Here is an 18,184-nt window from a genome sequence, read left to right as displayed (position 1 = left end):
CAGGATCCAGGAATCAAACTGACTGCAAAGCTGATGTTCACAACTTCTAAGTTATGTACACTCCCAAGACAACAATTAAAACTCACTTACTGAGACTTCCAGCCAAGATGGAGGCCTAAACTGACACGCTCCGTCTCCCTCCACAACTAAGAATGAATACAACTACCGCAAAACCAGAAATAACCAGAAGTTCCAGAAAATAAAGCTACATGGAAGTCCAACGTATGAAGTTATAAACAAGTGGTGCTCGTCCAGAGGGGTAGGAGGGGCGAAGCCGGGGCAGAGCGGTCAAGCTGTGCTGGTGGCGGCAGCTGCAGCGACGAGAGGCGGGACTGTGGTAAGCAGACACCCATATTTAAGGGAAGGCGAAAAGCACCTGGGAAGCACCTCTGGCTGCAGACCAAACCCATCAGCTCACGATTCCAACGTTGGGGAAGGCAGACCCCCATTGCATCGGACTGTGAGGCCCAGAGGGTGTGGGGATGGAGGAGAAGGCTCCCGGTCTCTCACTGGAGAGTGAACAGCAGGAATCCATCTTGGACCCCTGCCCCCACACAAAGCACCACAGTGTGGTGAGAAGGGTCACCTGGTAGTGATGAGTGCATGGGGCTCTGTCCCCTATAACGTAGGAGATGTGACAGCCCTGCCCAAGAAGGAAAGGTAAACAAAAACTGCCGGGATGGCAGGGATAATGATAGAGATCCCAATCACGCAGCTGACCAGAAAGCAGATACATGAATTAACGGACAAACAGACAGATAACCTTTCTGAGGCTCAGTTTAGAGCTATAGTTATAAGACAGCTTACAGAAATAACAGCAGGACTTAATCAAGATGGGGAAGGAATGAAGACTGGTCCTGCTGAAATGAACGAAAACACATATGAAACAAGTGGTGAGGGAAGGAAAACCAGGGATCAAATCAACAAATCAGAACATAGGAGGGAACAGTCAACCAGTGCAGAAAGAGGAAACAAAAAGTGAGGAAAATGAGAAGCTCAGAAACCTCCGGGACAACTTTAAGAGAGTGAACATCCAAATCATAGGGCTGCCAGAAGGTGAAGAAGAACTAGAAATTGAAAAATTATGTGAAAAAATAATGAAGTAGAACTTCCCTAACTTGGGGAAGGAAATAGACTTATGGGTCCAGGAAGCACAGAGTTCCAAATAAGCTGGACCCAGGGAGAACCACACCAAGACACATTATAATCAAAATGTCAAAAATTAAAGATAAAGACAGAATCTTAAAAGCAGCAAGAGAGAAGAAGAGAATTACATATAAAGGGGTCCCAATTAGACTATCAGCTGATTTCTCAAAGGAGACCCTGCAGGCAAGAAGGGACTGGTAAGAAATATTCAAAGTAATGAAAAGCAAAAACCTACAGCCACGATTACTCTATCCAGCGAAGCTGTCATTCAGAATAGGAGGGCAGAGAAGGTGCTTCCAGGACAAAGTAAAACTGAAGGAGTTCATTAGATCCAAACCACTGTTACACAAGATGTTAAAGGGACTTGTTTAGAAGAAGGAGGATCAAAATTATGAACATTTTGGAGTACCACCAAAATAAAGAACTATTTTATTTTTTTAAGAACTATTTTAATGACACAAAGGTATGCCCAATCAATCCAAGGGACATTTTTGAATGTTTTCAATTGTACTATTGATATAAGATGCATGCTGTACTGGATGTGATCCTCACTGTAAAGCATCAAGCAGGCCCGATATCATGCGATCGTGAGCAGAGCTCTAATGAGGCAGTAAACAGTTACACTGAAGCGCACCAAGGAACTGAAGCCCCCATGCTGTCCCTCTGAATTCAGCCTCCACAACTTCTGAGGTTTTTAAGGGGTTTAAAGAGATAGCGCTTACTCAGAAGGCTTATTTCTAGGAAAAAAGTTATAGTAAAGGTATACATTGATACCCATTACATATTTACTATGGTTTTTCTCATGCTACTAAGAGAATGACCTCCACATGAATGATCTTTGTATGAGCCAGTGATAGTTGAAAGAAAAACCATGCTCTTAGGCTTTTCATAACTCGAGGTCTCTACAGAAAGAGCATGGCAAGGGCTCTGCGCAATTGCTCACTGCCTCCTCCTTAGCCCATTCATTGATGGTTAACTCAACTTCACTTGGGATCCTAATGCATTTCCTTTCCATCTTTCTGCAGCAGGAGGCCTGACAAACCTGAAGAATATGTGTTTACTTCATTTGACCAACTTGTCTGACATTGGGGAAGGAATGGATTACATAGTCAAGTCTCTGTCAGCTGAAACCTCTGACCTTGAAGAAATCCAGTTAGTTTCCTGCTGTCTGTCGGCAAACGCTGTGAGAACCCTGGGTAACTATTCCCTGCGTTTACTGAGAGCAATGTAGGAGAGCATGTGATACTTCTATAGTAATGCATGCTGAGTCCTTCAAGCAGAAATTTAATTTTTACAGAAACTGGAAAAGATAATAAAGACTTCTAAGTAATGTCTAGTCTGTTTTTAATGATTTTCTGCATGATTAGAATGAAAATGTATTATAGATGAATAATAGAGAACTTCAGAATGTTATAATCTGAAGATGTTATAATTTTAAGAGAAGGTGAAGAGGTAGAAAACAAGAAGTAGGGGCTTGAAACTTGGCACAGTTATATAATCACTGCTTAATAAATATTTGGATGAATGGATAAATGATTGAGAAGCAGGGGCTGAGGGATTTCCTCAAATGTTCTCAGGCCTTCCAATTCTTATCTATTGTCTTGTTAAGACAGAGTTAATGTGCATTAACATAGGAGTAAAGCCTTTTGAGTTCCCAAAGAGTGTGCATACCAAGTATGGGGAAAAAAAAACTGCATATTACTGTATAAACTGGATAAGTTCAATTCAGATGTTTTGTAAATTTAGATTTTGGGAAAATGGTATAACCCTTCTAAAAACAGAATATAAAACTGCTGGGAGTCTATAAGAATTACTGAGATTACTTGTAAGCTAACATGAACCAAAAGCTAGAGAAACCCATGATTAGAAAAGGCTCGGGAAGCACTGGGAGCGCGAGAATTATGGGCACACTCCCTTACTTCTCTGCCTGCCACTGGGAAGAGATGGCTTTACAACTAACAATAGCGACTGTCCCCCTTTTAAAAGGAGTTCTGTAGGTTTTTTATTTTAAAGCACCAAACTCTAGAAGATGTTTTACTCTAAGAAAAGGATTCATGCTCTGGCTGGTGTGGTTTAGTGGATTGAGTATCAGCCTACAAACCAAAAGGTCGCCGGTTCAATTCCCAGTCAGGGCACATGCCTGGGTTGTGGGCCAGGTCCCCAGTTGGAGGCACATGAGAGACAACCACATGTTGATGTTTCTCTCCCTCTCTTCCTCTCTCCCTTCCCCTCTCTCTAAAAATAAATAAATAGAATATTTAAAATTATATACATATAAAGAAAAGGATTCATAAGATTGATAAAAAATAATAATAGCTAATATTGTAACAAGAGTATATATTCATGCAAAACTTGACTCGTTTTTTTTTTAAGGAGATTTTTCTCATCAGCCTTGCTAGGAAGAACTTCAATTAGATTAAGCAACCATGATAAATGCAGAAGTCCCCACTCTCAGAAAGTCGAGTGTTTCTATGAAACCTTTCATAAGCTAAAAGGGCATTAAGCAAGTAAGCAATTACCATTAATTTTTCTGGAAAAAATTTTAGTGTTCCTAGACCCCCACAATAAGCTCCCTTAGGCTTTTCTTATACCTTAGGACACACTTGCTAACATGCACAATAAATCAGGATCATGCACAGATGCTCACAGACAAAGCTCAAAGCTCTGGCGGCAAGCTGCTGAGACGCGGAGTGTAGTTCCCAGGAAGGAGTTCAGCAGGGCCACTCTGGCTGCTGCTGTTAGGCTCCCTGCAAAACAAACGTTGGGCGCTATTTTTGCTTTTTGCCTTTTTTGTAAAAGCAAAATCCTCTTTGGATTTCTTTCAGTTAGCAAAAACAGGTACTACTAATGTCGGTCTTCTGCAAAAATGAAGTGGCAGACTGAACTATGGAAAAGAGGCAAATACCTGTATCTGTAGTGAAGGAAAAGAACTAAACAGTTAATGGCCAGAGTGATGGCATTTTATGACTAATGTCCTTATTAAGTTATTATTATTAACATCACAGCTATAGCATTAACAAAACCATCTAAACTGTGGTGCACAAAGAACAGCTCCTCTCATCTGGTTTTTGTTCTTTGTTTCTCCTGCATAATAAGAGCATTTAAAAATTGGAGGCCATCTCACAGTTTATTTAGTTCAACTTCCTCATTCTAAAGATGAAAACACTGAGGCTTAGAGAAATGGAGTGACTTTCCTATAGCGACGTAATTATATTTCATGCAGCTTTAGGCTCTTTTAAAACTTTATTTATTGATTTTAGAGAGACAGAGAAAGGGGGAGAGAGAGACAGAGATCAATTTGTTGTTTCACTTATTTATGCATTAATTGGTTGATTCTTGTCTGTGCCCTGACTGGGGATCAAACCCACAACCTTGGCACATGGGGATGATGCTCTAACCAACTGAGCTACACCAGCCAGGGCTGCTTTAGGCTTTATGTGAGTTGAAGTTTATTAGTCAGAACTTAGGACCTTGAAATATCTATTCATTTGGTCACAGTCATGGGAGTTGGGGGTTAAACCTATCCAGATATTTTGGGAATAATTAATCAAATCAAATAATGATTTGTTTACTATCAACAAAGAAGACAAGGGCTCAAAATTCTTAGTCGTTTTATTTCTGATTAAATTTTTTTCCAGCTCAGAATCTTCACAATTTGGCCAAACTGAGCATTCTTGATTTATCTGAAAATCACCTGGAAAAGGATGGAAATGAAGCTCTACATGAACTGAGTAAGAATGACAATTTTGCCTTATGAGATGCACCTGAAGTAAGTCATGTAGCTCTTTCTTAACCTGTCCTTAAGGAACACATGCTTATGGCATTTGAAGCACCAGTTTTCACCTGACCACTGCACCTGAGACTCCCCTCTGCTGGTCTCCTTCTAGGGAGCTAGTGTATGAGAGTAGGTGATGTTCAAGACAAACTTGCTTAAGGGGTTGAGGCATGATAATATTGTGATTATGTTAGAAAAAAAACTAATACTGTCTGAGATTTGAGTCAAAATAATACAGAAGGGAAGGAATTTGGTGAGGATGAGGCAAGATTGTCCATGATTTGATGCTTGTTGGAAGTTGGCTTATTAGTATGCAGTTTCATTTTACTATCCTGAATAATGTTTGTATATTCTTTAACTCTTTTCATAAAATACTAACCAAAAAAAACAAGTCGATTCTCATTACACATTGAGAAGGCCGCAGAGAGAATGATCATTTCTCACCCATATGTCTTTATCCTTCATAAATTTTGTGATGGATACAATTCTTGAACTGCTCTCTGGTCCTTCAAGTTGACAGGCTGCCCATCTTGAAACAGCTAACTGTGCTGAGGCTGCCCTGGTGGAGTGATGTCCGTATCAGTCTGACCAGGCTGCTGGAACAGCTGGAGGGGGCCCCACAACTTGTCAAACTTGGGCTGAAAAACTGGAGACTCACAGATGCTGAGATTAGAATTCTAGGTAGGTACACACACAGAGCCAAGAGAAAAGAACTTGGTCCTAACGAAGTTCCTAAGTCTTCTCTTTCCTTCTTTCTTTTCTTCTCCTCTCCCTTCTCTCCCTCCCTCACTCCTTCCATCCCTCTCTTCCTTCTTTCCCTGCTTTTATTTATTTCACCTCCTCTTTCATTGTATAAACATTTTTAAATTTTATTATTATTATTTTTTTAAATTTATTTTTAGAGAAGGGGAAGGGAGGGAGAAAGAGAGGGAGAGAAACATCAATGTGCAACAGTTGCCTCTTGCGTACCCCAACAGGGGACCTGGCCTGCAACCCAGGCATGTGCCCTGACTGGGAATCAAACTGGTGACCTTTCAGTTTGCAGACTGGCACTCAATCCACTAACTCACACCAGCCAGGGCTACAAACCTATTTTATTAAATTATATTTTATTGATTATGCTATTACAGTTGTCCCAATTTTCCTCCCTCTGCCCCCCACCACCCAGCACCCTCATTCCCTCAGGCAATCCCCACACTTTTGTTCATGTTTATGGGTCATGTGTATAAGTTCTTTGGCTACTCTGTTTCCTATACTCTATATTCCCATGGCTCTTCTGTAACTACTTATTTGTACTTCTTAACCCCCTTATGTCTTCACCCATTCCCCCACACCCCCTCCTATCTGGCAACAATCAAAATGTTCTTTGTATCCACAATTCTGTTTGTTCTTCTGGTTTGCTTAGTTAGTTTTTTAGATTCAATTGTTAATAGATATGTTCTTATTGCCATTTTATTCACGGGACTCTCTTTAATTCCTGGGCTTGCATGTATATTTCCTTTACAAAATTAGGGAAGTGTTTTTTCATCATTTTTTCAAATACATTTCTAATTTCTTGCTCTTTCTCTTCTCCTTCTGGCACCCCTATATATGAATGTTGGAACACTTGAAGTTGTCCCAGAGGCTCCTTACACTATCCTTGTTATTTTTTTTGTTTTTAATTATTTTTTCTTCTTATTCTGATTGGTTGTTTTTTCGCTTCCTTATGTTCCAAATCATTGATTTGATTCTTGGCTTCATCCACTCTACTGTTGATTCCCTGTAAATTGTTTTTCATTTCAATTGGTGTAGTCTTCATTTCTTACTGGACCTTTTTTATGCTGTTGAGGTCCTCACTAAGTTCCTTGACCATCCTTATATCAGTGTTTTGAACTCTGCATCTGATAGATTGCTTATCTCCATTTTGTTTAGTTCTTTTTCTGGAGTTATAATTTGCTCCTTTATTTGTCTCCTTGTTTTGACAGCCTCTCTGTGTTTGTTTTTATGTATTAAGTAGAGCTGCTATGACTCCATGTCTTGCTAGTGTGGACTAATGTAATAGGTGTCCTGTAGAGTTCAGTGACACAGCTTGTCACCCCAGCTGGGTACTCAAGGAGCACCCTCTACATGGGCTGAGTACACCCCCCTCTTGTAGCTGAGCCTTGATTGCTGTTGGGAGGTCAATGGGAGGGATTTACCCAGGGGAGTCAGCTGTAAGGACTGGCTATGACCACTGACCACAAACCTCTGCCCTCTGTGGAGGATCAGCTGTGCAGGGGCAAAGTGGTGGTGCTCCAGTGTGGTCTGTAGCTGTTCACTGGGTGTGCTGGCCCTGGGGTTTCTCAGGCGGTGCTCTCCAAGGTCAGCCCCCACCTGTGTTCTGCAATGAGGCCACCCCACATGAGCTACAAAACAATCTGAGGATGGCTGCTACTTGTGCTGGGCTTGCAGGTTCCCAGGTAAAGCCAAGCTGTGAAGCTAAGCTGGCTGCTGCTAGTGCAGGGCCTAAGGCCACTTAGCAAAAGGTATGGGGTAGGGCCATGGGCACCTGCTGAGGCTGGCTATTGATTGTTTGGGAGGATTTAGGAAGTTCTGATGCATGAGCCAAGATCATCCATTCATATGGAAAAGCCACTGTTAATATCTTGGGTGGGCCCATAAGTTGGGTTGAGTTGAGCCTCAGGAAAGCACCAGGGCATGACTAACAGTGTTAGCCAGGTTGATGGACTCTCACATATGGCACCCGCCTGCTGGCTCTGTGCCTCTGTGAGGGGAGGGTTCAGAAAAGGAACAATGGTCTCTTCCTGCCTTTCTTTCTGGGAAAAAGCTGCCCCCCAGCTGTTGCCCTGATGCCAGACACCTCACTTCCTCCCTGTGTGCCACTGGTGCCTTTCTAGCTGCTACCCTGGTGCTGGAGCTCAGAGGGAGTGAGTCTAAGTAGGTGAGTCCGTGTGTAGGTTCTTTAAGAGGAACTGCTTGGGCCTCCAGAAGTTTCTTCCACCAACCCAATCCTTGCTAGTTTTTGCTGCCAGAAGTCATGGAGACTTATCTTCCTGGCACTGGAACCCTGGGAACGGGGTGCTGTTGTGGGGCCAGCCTCACTCCTGAGGTATTCCCCCCCAATATGTTATCCACCACTTGTGCGTGTGGGACCACTCTGTTCTGCGTCTCTGCAACTCTATCCCTCCTATCAGTCTGGATAAATGTGGATTCTCTAATTCCATAGTTCTTGGACTTCCAGTCAATTCGATTTCTGACATTGCTGAGTGATGACTGTTCTATAGTTTAGTTGTAATTTTTATGTGGTTGTGCAAGGAGATGAGCCGTGTTTACCTATGTCTCCATCTTGATCAAAAGTCCTAACTCTATATATACAAGCGTATTTAAAGAGAATTCACATATGTTAAGAAGTAAAATGATTTAAAACACTGGCCTACCTTCAGGTTTTTAAGCATTTCACCTACAGTATTAAAGAAAAAACATTTAATTAGTTGACAAGGTATATTATGTAGAAATTACTCTCCTTAGCCTTACCTGTCTGAATCAGCAATTTTCTTCCTATCTTCGGAGATATTTTTAAGTCACCTGTTGGGTATTCAAAACATATAAAGGTTAAGTGCAACTTTAACTAAATGGGGTCACGGAATATCTGTATGTAGCTGTGATGTAATCCCAGGAACAAATCAAGATATAGGAAAGACCGAAGACACCTCCAGCCTCAAGCAGTTGAAGGGTCCTCATGCCATCTGTATCAGTAGTGAAGTTCTGTGTAACAATTACCCAAAGCTTAGTGGCTTAAAACAACTACAGACATTATTTCACAGTGTCTGTGAGCCAGGCATTTGGGAAGGGCTTTGCTGGGTGGTTCTGGCTTAGACTCTCGTGAATTGCAGTCCCGATGTCAGTTGCAGCTGCTGGAGGGAGGGCTCCTCACTTGGTTGGCAGGTCAATGCTGGCTGTTGACGGGAGGCCTCCGTTTCCCATCTCTGGGATTTTCCATAGTCAGCTTGAGTGTCCTCCCTCCCCCCAGAGCAAAAGACCCAAGAGAGAACCAGCTGGAAGCTGCAATGCCTTTTCTGATCTCGTCTTGGAAGGTCATTTCTGTACTGTTTTAGCCCTGCCCGGTGGGAGGGACAATGCAGGGGAGGGAATTCGAGGGGGTGAGGCTCATCGGCGCCATCTTGAAGGCTACCGTACTGAGGCAAAGGCTTAGTGAGAAGAGCCTCGACCGCCTTCTCCGTTCCCCTCACAGGTGGTCTAGAACGTCTTTGCAGCATACATCTTTCCAGTGCACAGTTCTGTGGTATTAAGTACACTCACGTCCTTGGGCAGCGCTTTCGCTACCCACCTCCAGAACTTCTTCATCTTTTCTGACTGAAACCCTGTATCCATTAAACACAAACTCCCAACCTGCTCCTTTTTAAAAAAACTTCTCTCTCAGAGATGCGTATGTCTCAGTCCTCAGGCTGCCCAAGGTGTTTCAAGTTCTAGATCTTTTCTTAATTCCTAACACCACTTCCACCTCCTCTACCTGCTCCCTTAACCCATCAAATCATATCATCCTGGGTGTCATTGTTCAGGCCCCTCCTCTATTCTGAGTGATATTGGAGGCAGGTGGCTTCTGTGACAGACTAATTAGTTAGCTAATAAATAATCCCTCTCTGGTAACCTCATACCTTAAGTGAGTTAGAAAGGATGTATCTTTTCAAGGAGGCTATTGGGGAATGTGTAGAATTACAGGCATTTTTAGGTGCAGATCTTGTAGCATCTTTCAAATCTTTTAAGTGGGTAGTCAGTCACCTAATCTGCCTACTTCTGAGGCTGGTCTTTGAGATCAGAGATGGAGATGGTGTGTTCAATGAAATAAGAATTGAGCTAGGCTGTAATTTGCCATTTTGACTTTAATTGCCTAGTAACTTATTGCCTTCATATGTAAATAATAAAATAAGCATAACAAAAGGCAGCTGACTCTGGGGAATTTAGCTGTAACACTGTACCCTACACTGCAAGTAAAAAAAAAAAAAAAAGACAAAATGAACTACTCTATAGTAGTAGCTTATTCTCAAAGTCTTTTAAACAAGATTTTGTGAAATTATCATTACATCCCTAATAAAAGTTAACAATATTATCCCTATGTTATAAAGAAGCAGAGACAGAAGAAGGCCGTCATACTAAATCAGGGAAAGGGATATGACAGAAGACAAAGAGTTGATGAAAGAGGGGATAGAGTTTAGGTGCTGGCATTGCTCCTCACCCCACGCCTGTCCTCCCCCCCCCCAGCCATTTCCTCCATTTCCCAGGGGTATAAAAAGTGATCTGCAAGGGCTTGAGGCATAAGCTGAAGAGTGAGAGCCAAACATTCTTTGCCTTTGGTCTCTAGCCAGGGGAGGAGACTGCTGTCGGTCCCTCCAGGGACTCCATCTTTTTTGACAGACCTGCCCACCCCTTGAACTCAATAGATGTGTCAATGACCTGCAGTGACTTTAAAGTCTCTGAGCCTTAGTTTGCTCATCTGTCAAATGAGGATAATTATAATACCTACCATATTAGTGGTTATGGTGTTCATCAGTAACCGAGCTAATGTATATGAAGAAGTTCAACATTGACCCAGTGGATATGCTCAATAAATGGTACTGTGATCATATGTTCTGTGGGCTTCAAGAGGAACCAGAAACCAGGGTTATCTTTTTTAAAAAAGCATTCTCAACCTGCAAAATGAAGTACAACCTGCTCACTTTTTATGTGTAAGACCCTTCCCAATGGAGCTTCAATTCATCTTCCTCTGTACCTTTTGACATCTGCCTCACCTCCCCACGCACATGAGGTTCCATCCTCATAGACCTCCTGCTAGTCCCTGAAAATGTCTTTGTACCCACACTCCCTCTGGAATGTCCTTCACCTTCTCCCACAGTCCCTTTAAGACCTCATTTAAAAACTATCTCCTTCTTGGTGAAATCTTCCTATGCTCCCTCTTCTGCACCCCCATTGCAACCTAGATGTTTGCTTTAAGCCTCTTGTCTAGAGACTTTCAAACTTTTTGTTTTGACTATGACTCACACTTAAAAATACATTTTATCTCATGATCTGAAACACACATACACATTTTTAAAGTAAAGTTGCACTCTGCTTTCTATTCGTTTTATCCTATTTCACTTAAAATAAATGCTGAGTGCAACCTATTAAGTTTATTTCCTTTTCCACTAAAGGAGGGCGTAGCCTGCAGCCAAGAAAAAAACACCACCTTAACCCATATCTTGCCCAGGGTGTCAGCCTAGACACAGGGCTTCTGTTTCCATGGTCCCTTCTTGCGTCAGAATTTCTGCTCCTGTATGTCTTTCAGTCTGTGTCATCTTGCCTCCTGCAGTGGTTCCTTTCCCTATTCTCCGAGTGACTCAAATGGGAAAAACAGTCACTTGTCCTTAGTTTCTACAGGAAGGCCCCAGTATAATTATGGATGTAGCAGATTTACTGAGTGGGTAATTGTGGGAGGCAGAATTACATCATCGTTCCAAAGGGCAGATTAGTTCAATTCATTGGCACTTCCACATTCTCGATGAGAGGCTTGACCACTTCTGCCAATTCAGGCTCCAGCTGCTGGTTAATTGCTTTGTCCTCTTCCCATCCCCATCTCTTACAGTCCTCCGTGGAACTCCCCTGGCCCCCAGTATCACCAGTCAAATTAGGCAGTTATATTTAGTGAGGGATGCTGTAGTGAAATGAAGAAAGTGTAATGAGAGACAGACTCTAATTAAAGAAAGACTACCTAATGAGATGCACTGAGAAAATGAGATGTGGGCATGTGAGGTATGAAATTAGATACAATGGTTGGGATGAGCTCTCCTGGAAAAACTCCAAGCCTGGACTGGCCTTAATTTTCTGCTTTTTCTGTACCTACACTCAGGCTACTGGGGAAAATCATATAATTTGGCAGATAGATACACTGCAAGTTTATAGTGGCAAATTTCACGAAAATCTTCAGGACCAAATGGTAAGAAAACACTATCCAAACCTGTAGCATACCACAAAATAAAATAAAATAAAAAAAAAAAAAGAAGCAGGGCTTGAAAAACATTCTCATAGCCTTAAATACTTATATTAAAGATGAAAGGCTGAAAATTAATGTATCTAAGTTAGGAAGCCAGAAAAACAACAGAGTAAACCACAAGATAATAAACATAAAAGTATAGGCGTACCTCATTTTACTGTGCTTCGCTTTAGTGAGCGTCACAGGTGTTGAGTTTTTTACAAATTGAAGGCAACAACCTCCACCAGCAAAAGATCACGACTCTCTTTATTGCAGTGGTCTGGAGCCAGCCCTGCAATATATTGCCTGTATAAATCAATGAAACAGAAAACAAAAATAAAGATTAATAAAGCTTAAAATTGGTTCTTTAAAAAGAGTAACAATGCCCTGGATGGTGTGGCTCCGTGGATTGAGCACCAGCCTGCGAACCCAGAGGTTGCTGGTTCAATTCCCAGTCAGGGCACAGGCCTGGGTTGTGGGCCACAGTTAGGGGCACTCAAGAGGCAACCAATTGATGTTTCTTTCGTACATCAGTGTTTCTATCCCCCTCTGTGTCTCTCCATTCCCCTTTCTAAGAATAAATAAAACCTTAAAATAAGTAGTAACAAAATAGATAAAAATCATGCAAGAATCTTCAAGAAAAAGAGTGACATAATTTCACTCGTCAAAATAGAGACACAAGCACATGTTTGTAATAGCTTTACTGAAAGGCTACAAAATGTATGATTCAATGTATATGACTCTGGGAAAGGCAAAACTATTGAGAGAGTGAAGAGCTCAGTAGGGGCTGAGCAGGAGGGGACAGAGAAACAGAGGCAGCTCAGGGGACCTTTAAGAGCGGTAGAACTAGTCTGGATGACACTGTAATTGTGCATACACAACACTATGCATTTGTCAACATCCATAGGACTCTACAGCACAAAGAATGGATGCAAACTAAAAATATCACTTAGGAGGCCTGGGAAACCCAAGGACAAAATGCAGAATGCCAAAACAATTTAACTGTATTAGACTGTGAAACAATCTCACTGCAGGGAATGGGGAGAAAGACATGGACCTAAATAGCTTTGGAAATGACCTGTAAAACTAAGGATGAAATAAATTGTACATAAGCACTCTACTTTATGTGATAGTTGATTCCAGTTGGGGTACGGTTAACAATTCCAGTAGTTCTATACATTTACACTGGAACTGAACAGTTCAGTAAATAGACGGCAGATAATGGAAGCCAGGTTTCTGAGCATTGGGATGGGAATTTACAGCAAGAGGAGGCTAGACTGATTCATGGTAATAAATAGAATTGGAGACAGCAGTATGAACTCATGTCATGTGTAACTTAATGTAGATATAGATGGTTACATAGAGAAATATATATATACACACATATAGTATGAACAATCCAAATATGCCTCACTAATGAATGGATAAACAAAACATGGTATATCCACACAATAGAGTATTTATTCAGCCATTAAAAGGAATGGAGTATTGAAGAAACATGCTACGGCATGGATGAACCTTGAAAATATCATATTAAGTGAAACTAGTCACAAAAAAACACATGTATAATTCTATTTATGTGAAATATCCAACATAGACAAATTTATAGTGACAGAATGTAGATTAGTGGTTGCCAAGGTCTGGGGAGAGTCAGGGGTCTGGGTTTCTTTTGGGTGTGATTCACATGCACTTGAATTTGCTTGATTCCTCTGTAGAAGTTGACACTGACCATTTCCTTCTTTTCAAAATGTTCTTTCGACTTCCACATCACCTTAGCTACTCCTCAGTCTCCTTTGCAACAGGGATTCCTCCACCCAGATAGTCAGTGCTCCCAGTTTTCTTAGAGCTTGGGTCTAGGCTCTCTGCTCCTCTTCCTCAGAGATACCTTTGATCTTAGAACTTCAATAGCCATTTTTAAAAATTATGACTCACAAAATTTTCTTTCTAGCCCATCAGCAATCTGTGACTACAAGAAAGAAATTGTTACTAGCTCAGGGATCTATTTCACCTATTCTAACAAAACGCTTTTTAATTTATTTTTTATTTTATTTTTAAGATTTTATTTATTTATTTTGAGAGAGAGGAAGGGGGGAGGGAGAAAGATAAGGAGAGAAACATCGATGTGTGGTTGCCTCTTGCACACCCCCAACTGGGGACCTGGCCTGCAATCCAGGCATGTGCCCTGACTGGGACTCAAACCAGAGACCTTCTGGTTCGCAGGAGGGAACTCAATCCTTTGAGCCACACTAGCCAGAGCAAAACCCTTTTTTAAATGGCATCTTTCCATTTAAATGTTAGAAGCTGAACTTAATTATCCAGACTGTTCTCACAAAGACAGCCATCACATCTGAGCCCCATTATCTGGTTTGTTCTCAAAAAAAGCACCATCACAAAATCCTACTCATGCCCTAGAACAGTGGTTCTCAACCTTCCTAATGCCACGACCTTTAATACAGTTCCTCATGTTGTGGTGACCCCCAACCATAAAATTATTTTTGTTGCTACTTCCTAACTGTAATTTTGCTACTGTTATGAGTCGTAATGTAAATATCTGATATGCAGGATGTATTTTCATTGTTACAAGTTGAACATAATTAAAGCATAGTGATTAATCACAAAAACAATATGTAATTATATATGTGTTTTCCAATGGTCTTAGGCGACCCCTGTGAAAGGGTCGTGTGACCCCCAAAGGGGTTGCCTCGACCCACAGGTTGAGAACCACTGCTCTAGAACCTTTGTGATAAATGCTGGATCCAATCATTCTGCCATGTGGATCCTGATATCTAATTTTTATTTTCCAAGTGCTCTTCCTTCTCCAGTTGTACTTAAAAGAAATAGCATCTGATTTTTGTTGGGCAGTTTTTGAAGTTTGCTTTTCCTGCTCCCTATGCCACGTCATTTCTTGGGAGTTGTTTGGCTTCTAGTCTGTCTTCTTTGTTGCAGGCTCTTCTCAAATGTCTGGTATCCCTGTACTGTTCTCTGGACATTTTAGAGTGGGGCACAAGTTGATAAGAAGCTCTGTGCCCAAGGGAGCGGGTGACTTTTCACCTGGTTAGCTTCAGTATGGATGACCAGGAAAGAACAATGGCTCTTCCTTCGAAGGGCCTTTTCTTGAAGGCAGTTCAGTTTGTTCGGAGAAGGACCCTTCAGTTTTCCTCTTGCAGCATGTAAGCCCCCTTGCCAGTGTTCTGGGAACAAAGTGGAGTTGGAAGGCTTATTGCCTTTGTGAGCCCCCCCATTTAATTTATAATGTATGTTTTCACAGTATATTGTAAACACAGTAAGGCAGGGCCATGTCTGTCCTTTTCACATATCCCCAGGACCCAGCTCAATCCATGGTACACAGTAGGCAAACATTAAAAAATGTTTGCTGAATGAAAAACTGTAAGAGCTCTGGTTCTAGAATTTTGTTTAGTATGCAGGAACCCTTCAAGGATAAGAATCCTCCTACCCAGAGCATTTGTGATTCTGCCTGGAATTTGGATCAAGCCACTTCCACTCTCCACAGCCCATGTACAGCCCACAGCTTAAATGTCAGATTCCCTTTCTCTTGGGAACAGTCTGCTCATCCTGATGACAGAAACACTGCAGATTAAATGAACAAAATGCATGCCTTTGGAGGATGGATTATGTTACGTGTTCCTGGTCTCTGTGCTTGCACACATTGTAATGATTATCCCAAGAAGCTCTCTTATTAAGTTGATACCATTCTTAAACCTTAGTAGATAGCCAGTATAAATAGCTCATCCTCTGAGGGTGGAATGGGCTTTAAATTCTTTTTTAAGTTCCTTTTAGGTGGTGAAATCTGGTCTGCTAGTTGAGGAGAAAGGAAGTTGTTCTTTGGGGAAGGAGCCTTACAGACACTGACAATTAGCATTTTGACTGGTGCAGGCCACGCTGGGAAGCACATGAAAAAGGCATAGGAAAGGCAGAGGCCTGGCTGGTGGCTCAGTTGGTTAGAGTGTCATCCTGATATGCCAAGCTTGGGGGTTCAATCTCCAGTCAGGGCACATACAAGAATCAACCAATGATGCATAAATAGGTGCAACAACAAATTGATGTTTCTCCCCCACCTCTCTTTTCCTTCCTCTCTGAAATCAATTTTTTAAAAAGGCAGAGGCAGAAAACATGAACATGACATATGAGAGAAAGGAGGGAGAAAGCTACCTATAAGGAATAAGGGCTCGTTATTAGGAGGAGGAAGAGAAAGTGAGGCCCTATGTATGAGTTAATGCTGGGCATAGGCTGAGCTGATACAACAAGAGACCCAACTACACCATGGCTTACAGAAGATAGAACTTACTCCCCTGTCCTCTAACAGTCTGGAAGTAAGCAGTCCAGGCAGGTAGGCTGGCTTTGCTCTGTGCAGTCTTTCAGACCCAGAAACCTACTTTTCTTATCCCTCTATTCCTTAGCGAGTTATCTTTGACTTCATGGTCACGGCTAGAACACCTTCCCTTTGTAGGAGGTACTTTAGAGTGCCTTGTTCTTTAAGGAATGAAGGAAATTCCTGAAGCCTAGGGGGAGGGTTAAATAAAACAAGCTCTGCCTTCCAAACCCAAATCTTGAGATACTGAATGAGGCTTACTTACTCAAGTTTATGGTTAGGGACATTCCATACCCAAGATACAACAGGTAGTGTCTGCTTCTCAGAAGAGGAAATGATATGATTGTCGGAGTTTGACTCCAGTTTTGAAAACAAGTACTGAGTATTTAATAGCATTATCTCACACCTCAATTTTTAAGCTATCTTCAATTTCCTGGAAGAGTCAGAAAAAGGGAAAAAGTATATAATAATTTTTATTGGTTCGCTAATATAAACGAATTATAGTAATTAAGTCACTTATATTATAAATTATACTTTTTAAAAACATGTTATATTACATTAAATCAATAATACTGATTACTACTACTTACCAGATTTCCTTATACTTTAGGTATAATATAATCTGTAAATACAATGGGCCAGATTCATAATCACTGCCCTATCTAGGGAATTTCTAAAGCAAAGCACTCGTCCAAATATGGCCATTTCGCTTTAAAAAACTTTTTGCTTCCAACTAAAATACTAATTTCTATTTCTTACCAGGTGCATTTTTTGAAAAGAACCCTCTGAAAAACTTCCAGCAGCTGGATTTGGCAGGAAATTGTGTGAGCAGTGATGGCTGGCTTACCTTCATGGGTGTTTTTGAAAACCTTAAGCAATTAGTGTTTTTTGACTTCAGTACTGCAAGATTCTTACCCCATGCAGCGTTAGTCAGAAAACTTGGCCATGTGTTATCTAGGTTAACTTTTCTGCAAGAAGCTAGGCTTGTTGGGTGGCAATTTGATGATGAGGATGTCGGTGTTATTAAAGGTGCTTTTAAACTAGTAACTGATTAAATAAAGGGCCCCCTGAGCCCAGGAATGCTCAGGGGATGCCATTACTTTCAGCCTGGTGATTTAAAAATCTTTGCTCATATAGTCCCAAGAGTCTGTGCAGCAATCTGTTACACACCTAAACGTTATCTGTGTCAACAGTTGTCTGCCCACCCACCCCTGCTCAAGTTTCTCTTCCTTTATGGACATCAGGGTGTGTGGCACCATCACCTCCTTATCTGGTCTGTGTGGATATCTACTTTCTTAGGTTCATCATTCAGGAAAAAAAGAGGATGCCAGGAAAATGAGGACAAAGAGGAGGAGGAAGTGGGAGGGAGTTTACCAATGACATGTGCGATAGTTCCATATTTCATCCCTACTAGGATTATCATCCTGGGTTCCCTTGGTCCCAAGAATAGCAGGTCACACAAATTGTTATATTGTGTGCATATTTACTAAGTACAGTGTCTGGCATGTACTAGACTCTCAAGAAGAGATAATTAAATTACCAATAGCTATTGAATGAAGAAACAAGCCAAAATTATTTAAAAATCACAGAAAACTCCATGTCTGTTTTTTACTCAAAAAGTTTAATTAAAACAATTTGGAATGTGAAAAGCATTTTCTTATATAAGAAGATCGGACTCCCCCAAAAAGATCAGGATTCTTTAGTCAAGCATAAAAATTGGCAGCTTAAAAGCAGCTAAATCAGAGGCTGGAAATTCAGGTCCTCCCCAGTGGCTGATACGTGTATGAAATTTCCACTGTGACTTCAGAGATTAAGGAAGAAATAAAAATGTACCCCATTCTTTTATACCCTATGGAAGCTAAGGGTACCCTGTCCTAATCTTATCTTCAACACCCCACAAAAATAATCCTTTCCCACAAAGAAAGAAATA

The 18,184-nt window shown here is 41.3% G+C and overlaps 1 protein-coding gene across 3 annotated transcripts in view; it reads left to right on the top strand.

Moving 5' to 3' along the window:
* Positions 1 to 17,420, top strand: part of NLRC4 (NLR family CARD domain containing 4) — a 32,795-nt gene extending 15,375 nt beyond the window's left edge. Inside the window, exons 7-10 of one of the 3 annotated variants that reach the window (XM_090281110.1) lie at positions 2,172 to 2,342; positions 4,785 to 4,877; positions 5,435 to 5,602; positions 17,017 to 17,420. In XM_090281110.1, coding sequence (XP_090137236.1) covers positions 2,172 to 2,342; positions 4,785 to 4,877; positions 5,435 to 5,602; positions 17,017 to 17,309 — 725 coding nt within the window. In that variant the 3' untranslated portion in view covers positions 17,310 to 17,420. Of the gene's footprint in view, positions 1 to 2,171; positions 2,343 to 4,784; positions 4,878 to 5,434; positions 5,603 to 17,016 lie in introns of those variants that run through there. The other 2 variants (XM_090281111.1, XM_090281112.1) reach the window with 2 other exon arrangements.
* Positions 17,421 to 18,184: the final 764 nt, after the last annotated feature.

The sequence above is a fragment of the Furipterus horrens genome, unplaced genomic scaffold (assembly GCF_987537825.1).
Source record: "Furipterus horrens unplaced genomic scaffold, mFurHor1.1.pri manual_scaffold_6, whole genome shotgun sequence".
Lineage (NCBI taxonomy): Eukaryota > Metazoa > Chordata > Mammalia > Chiroptera > Furipteridae > Furipterus > Furipterus horrens.
This window is presented reverse-complemented; position numbering and strand designations above follow the sequence as displayed.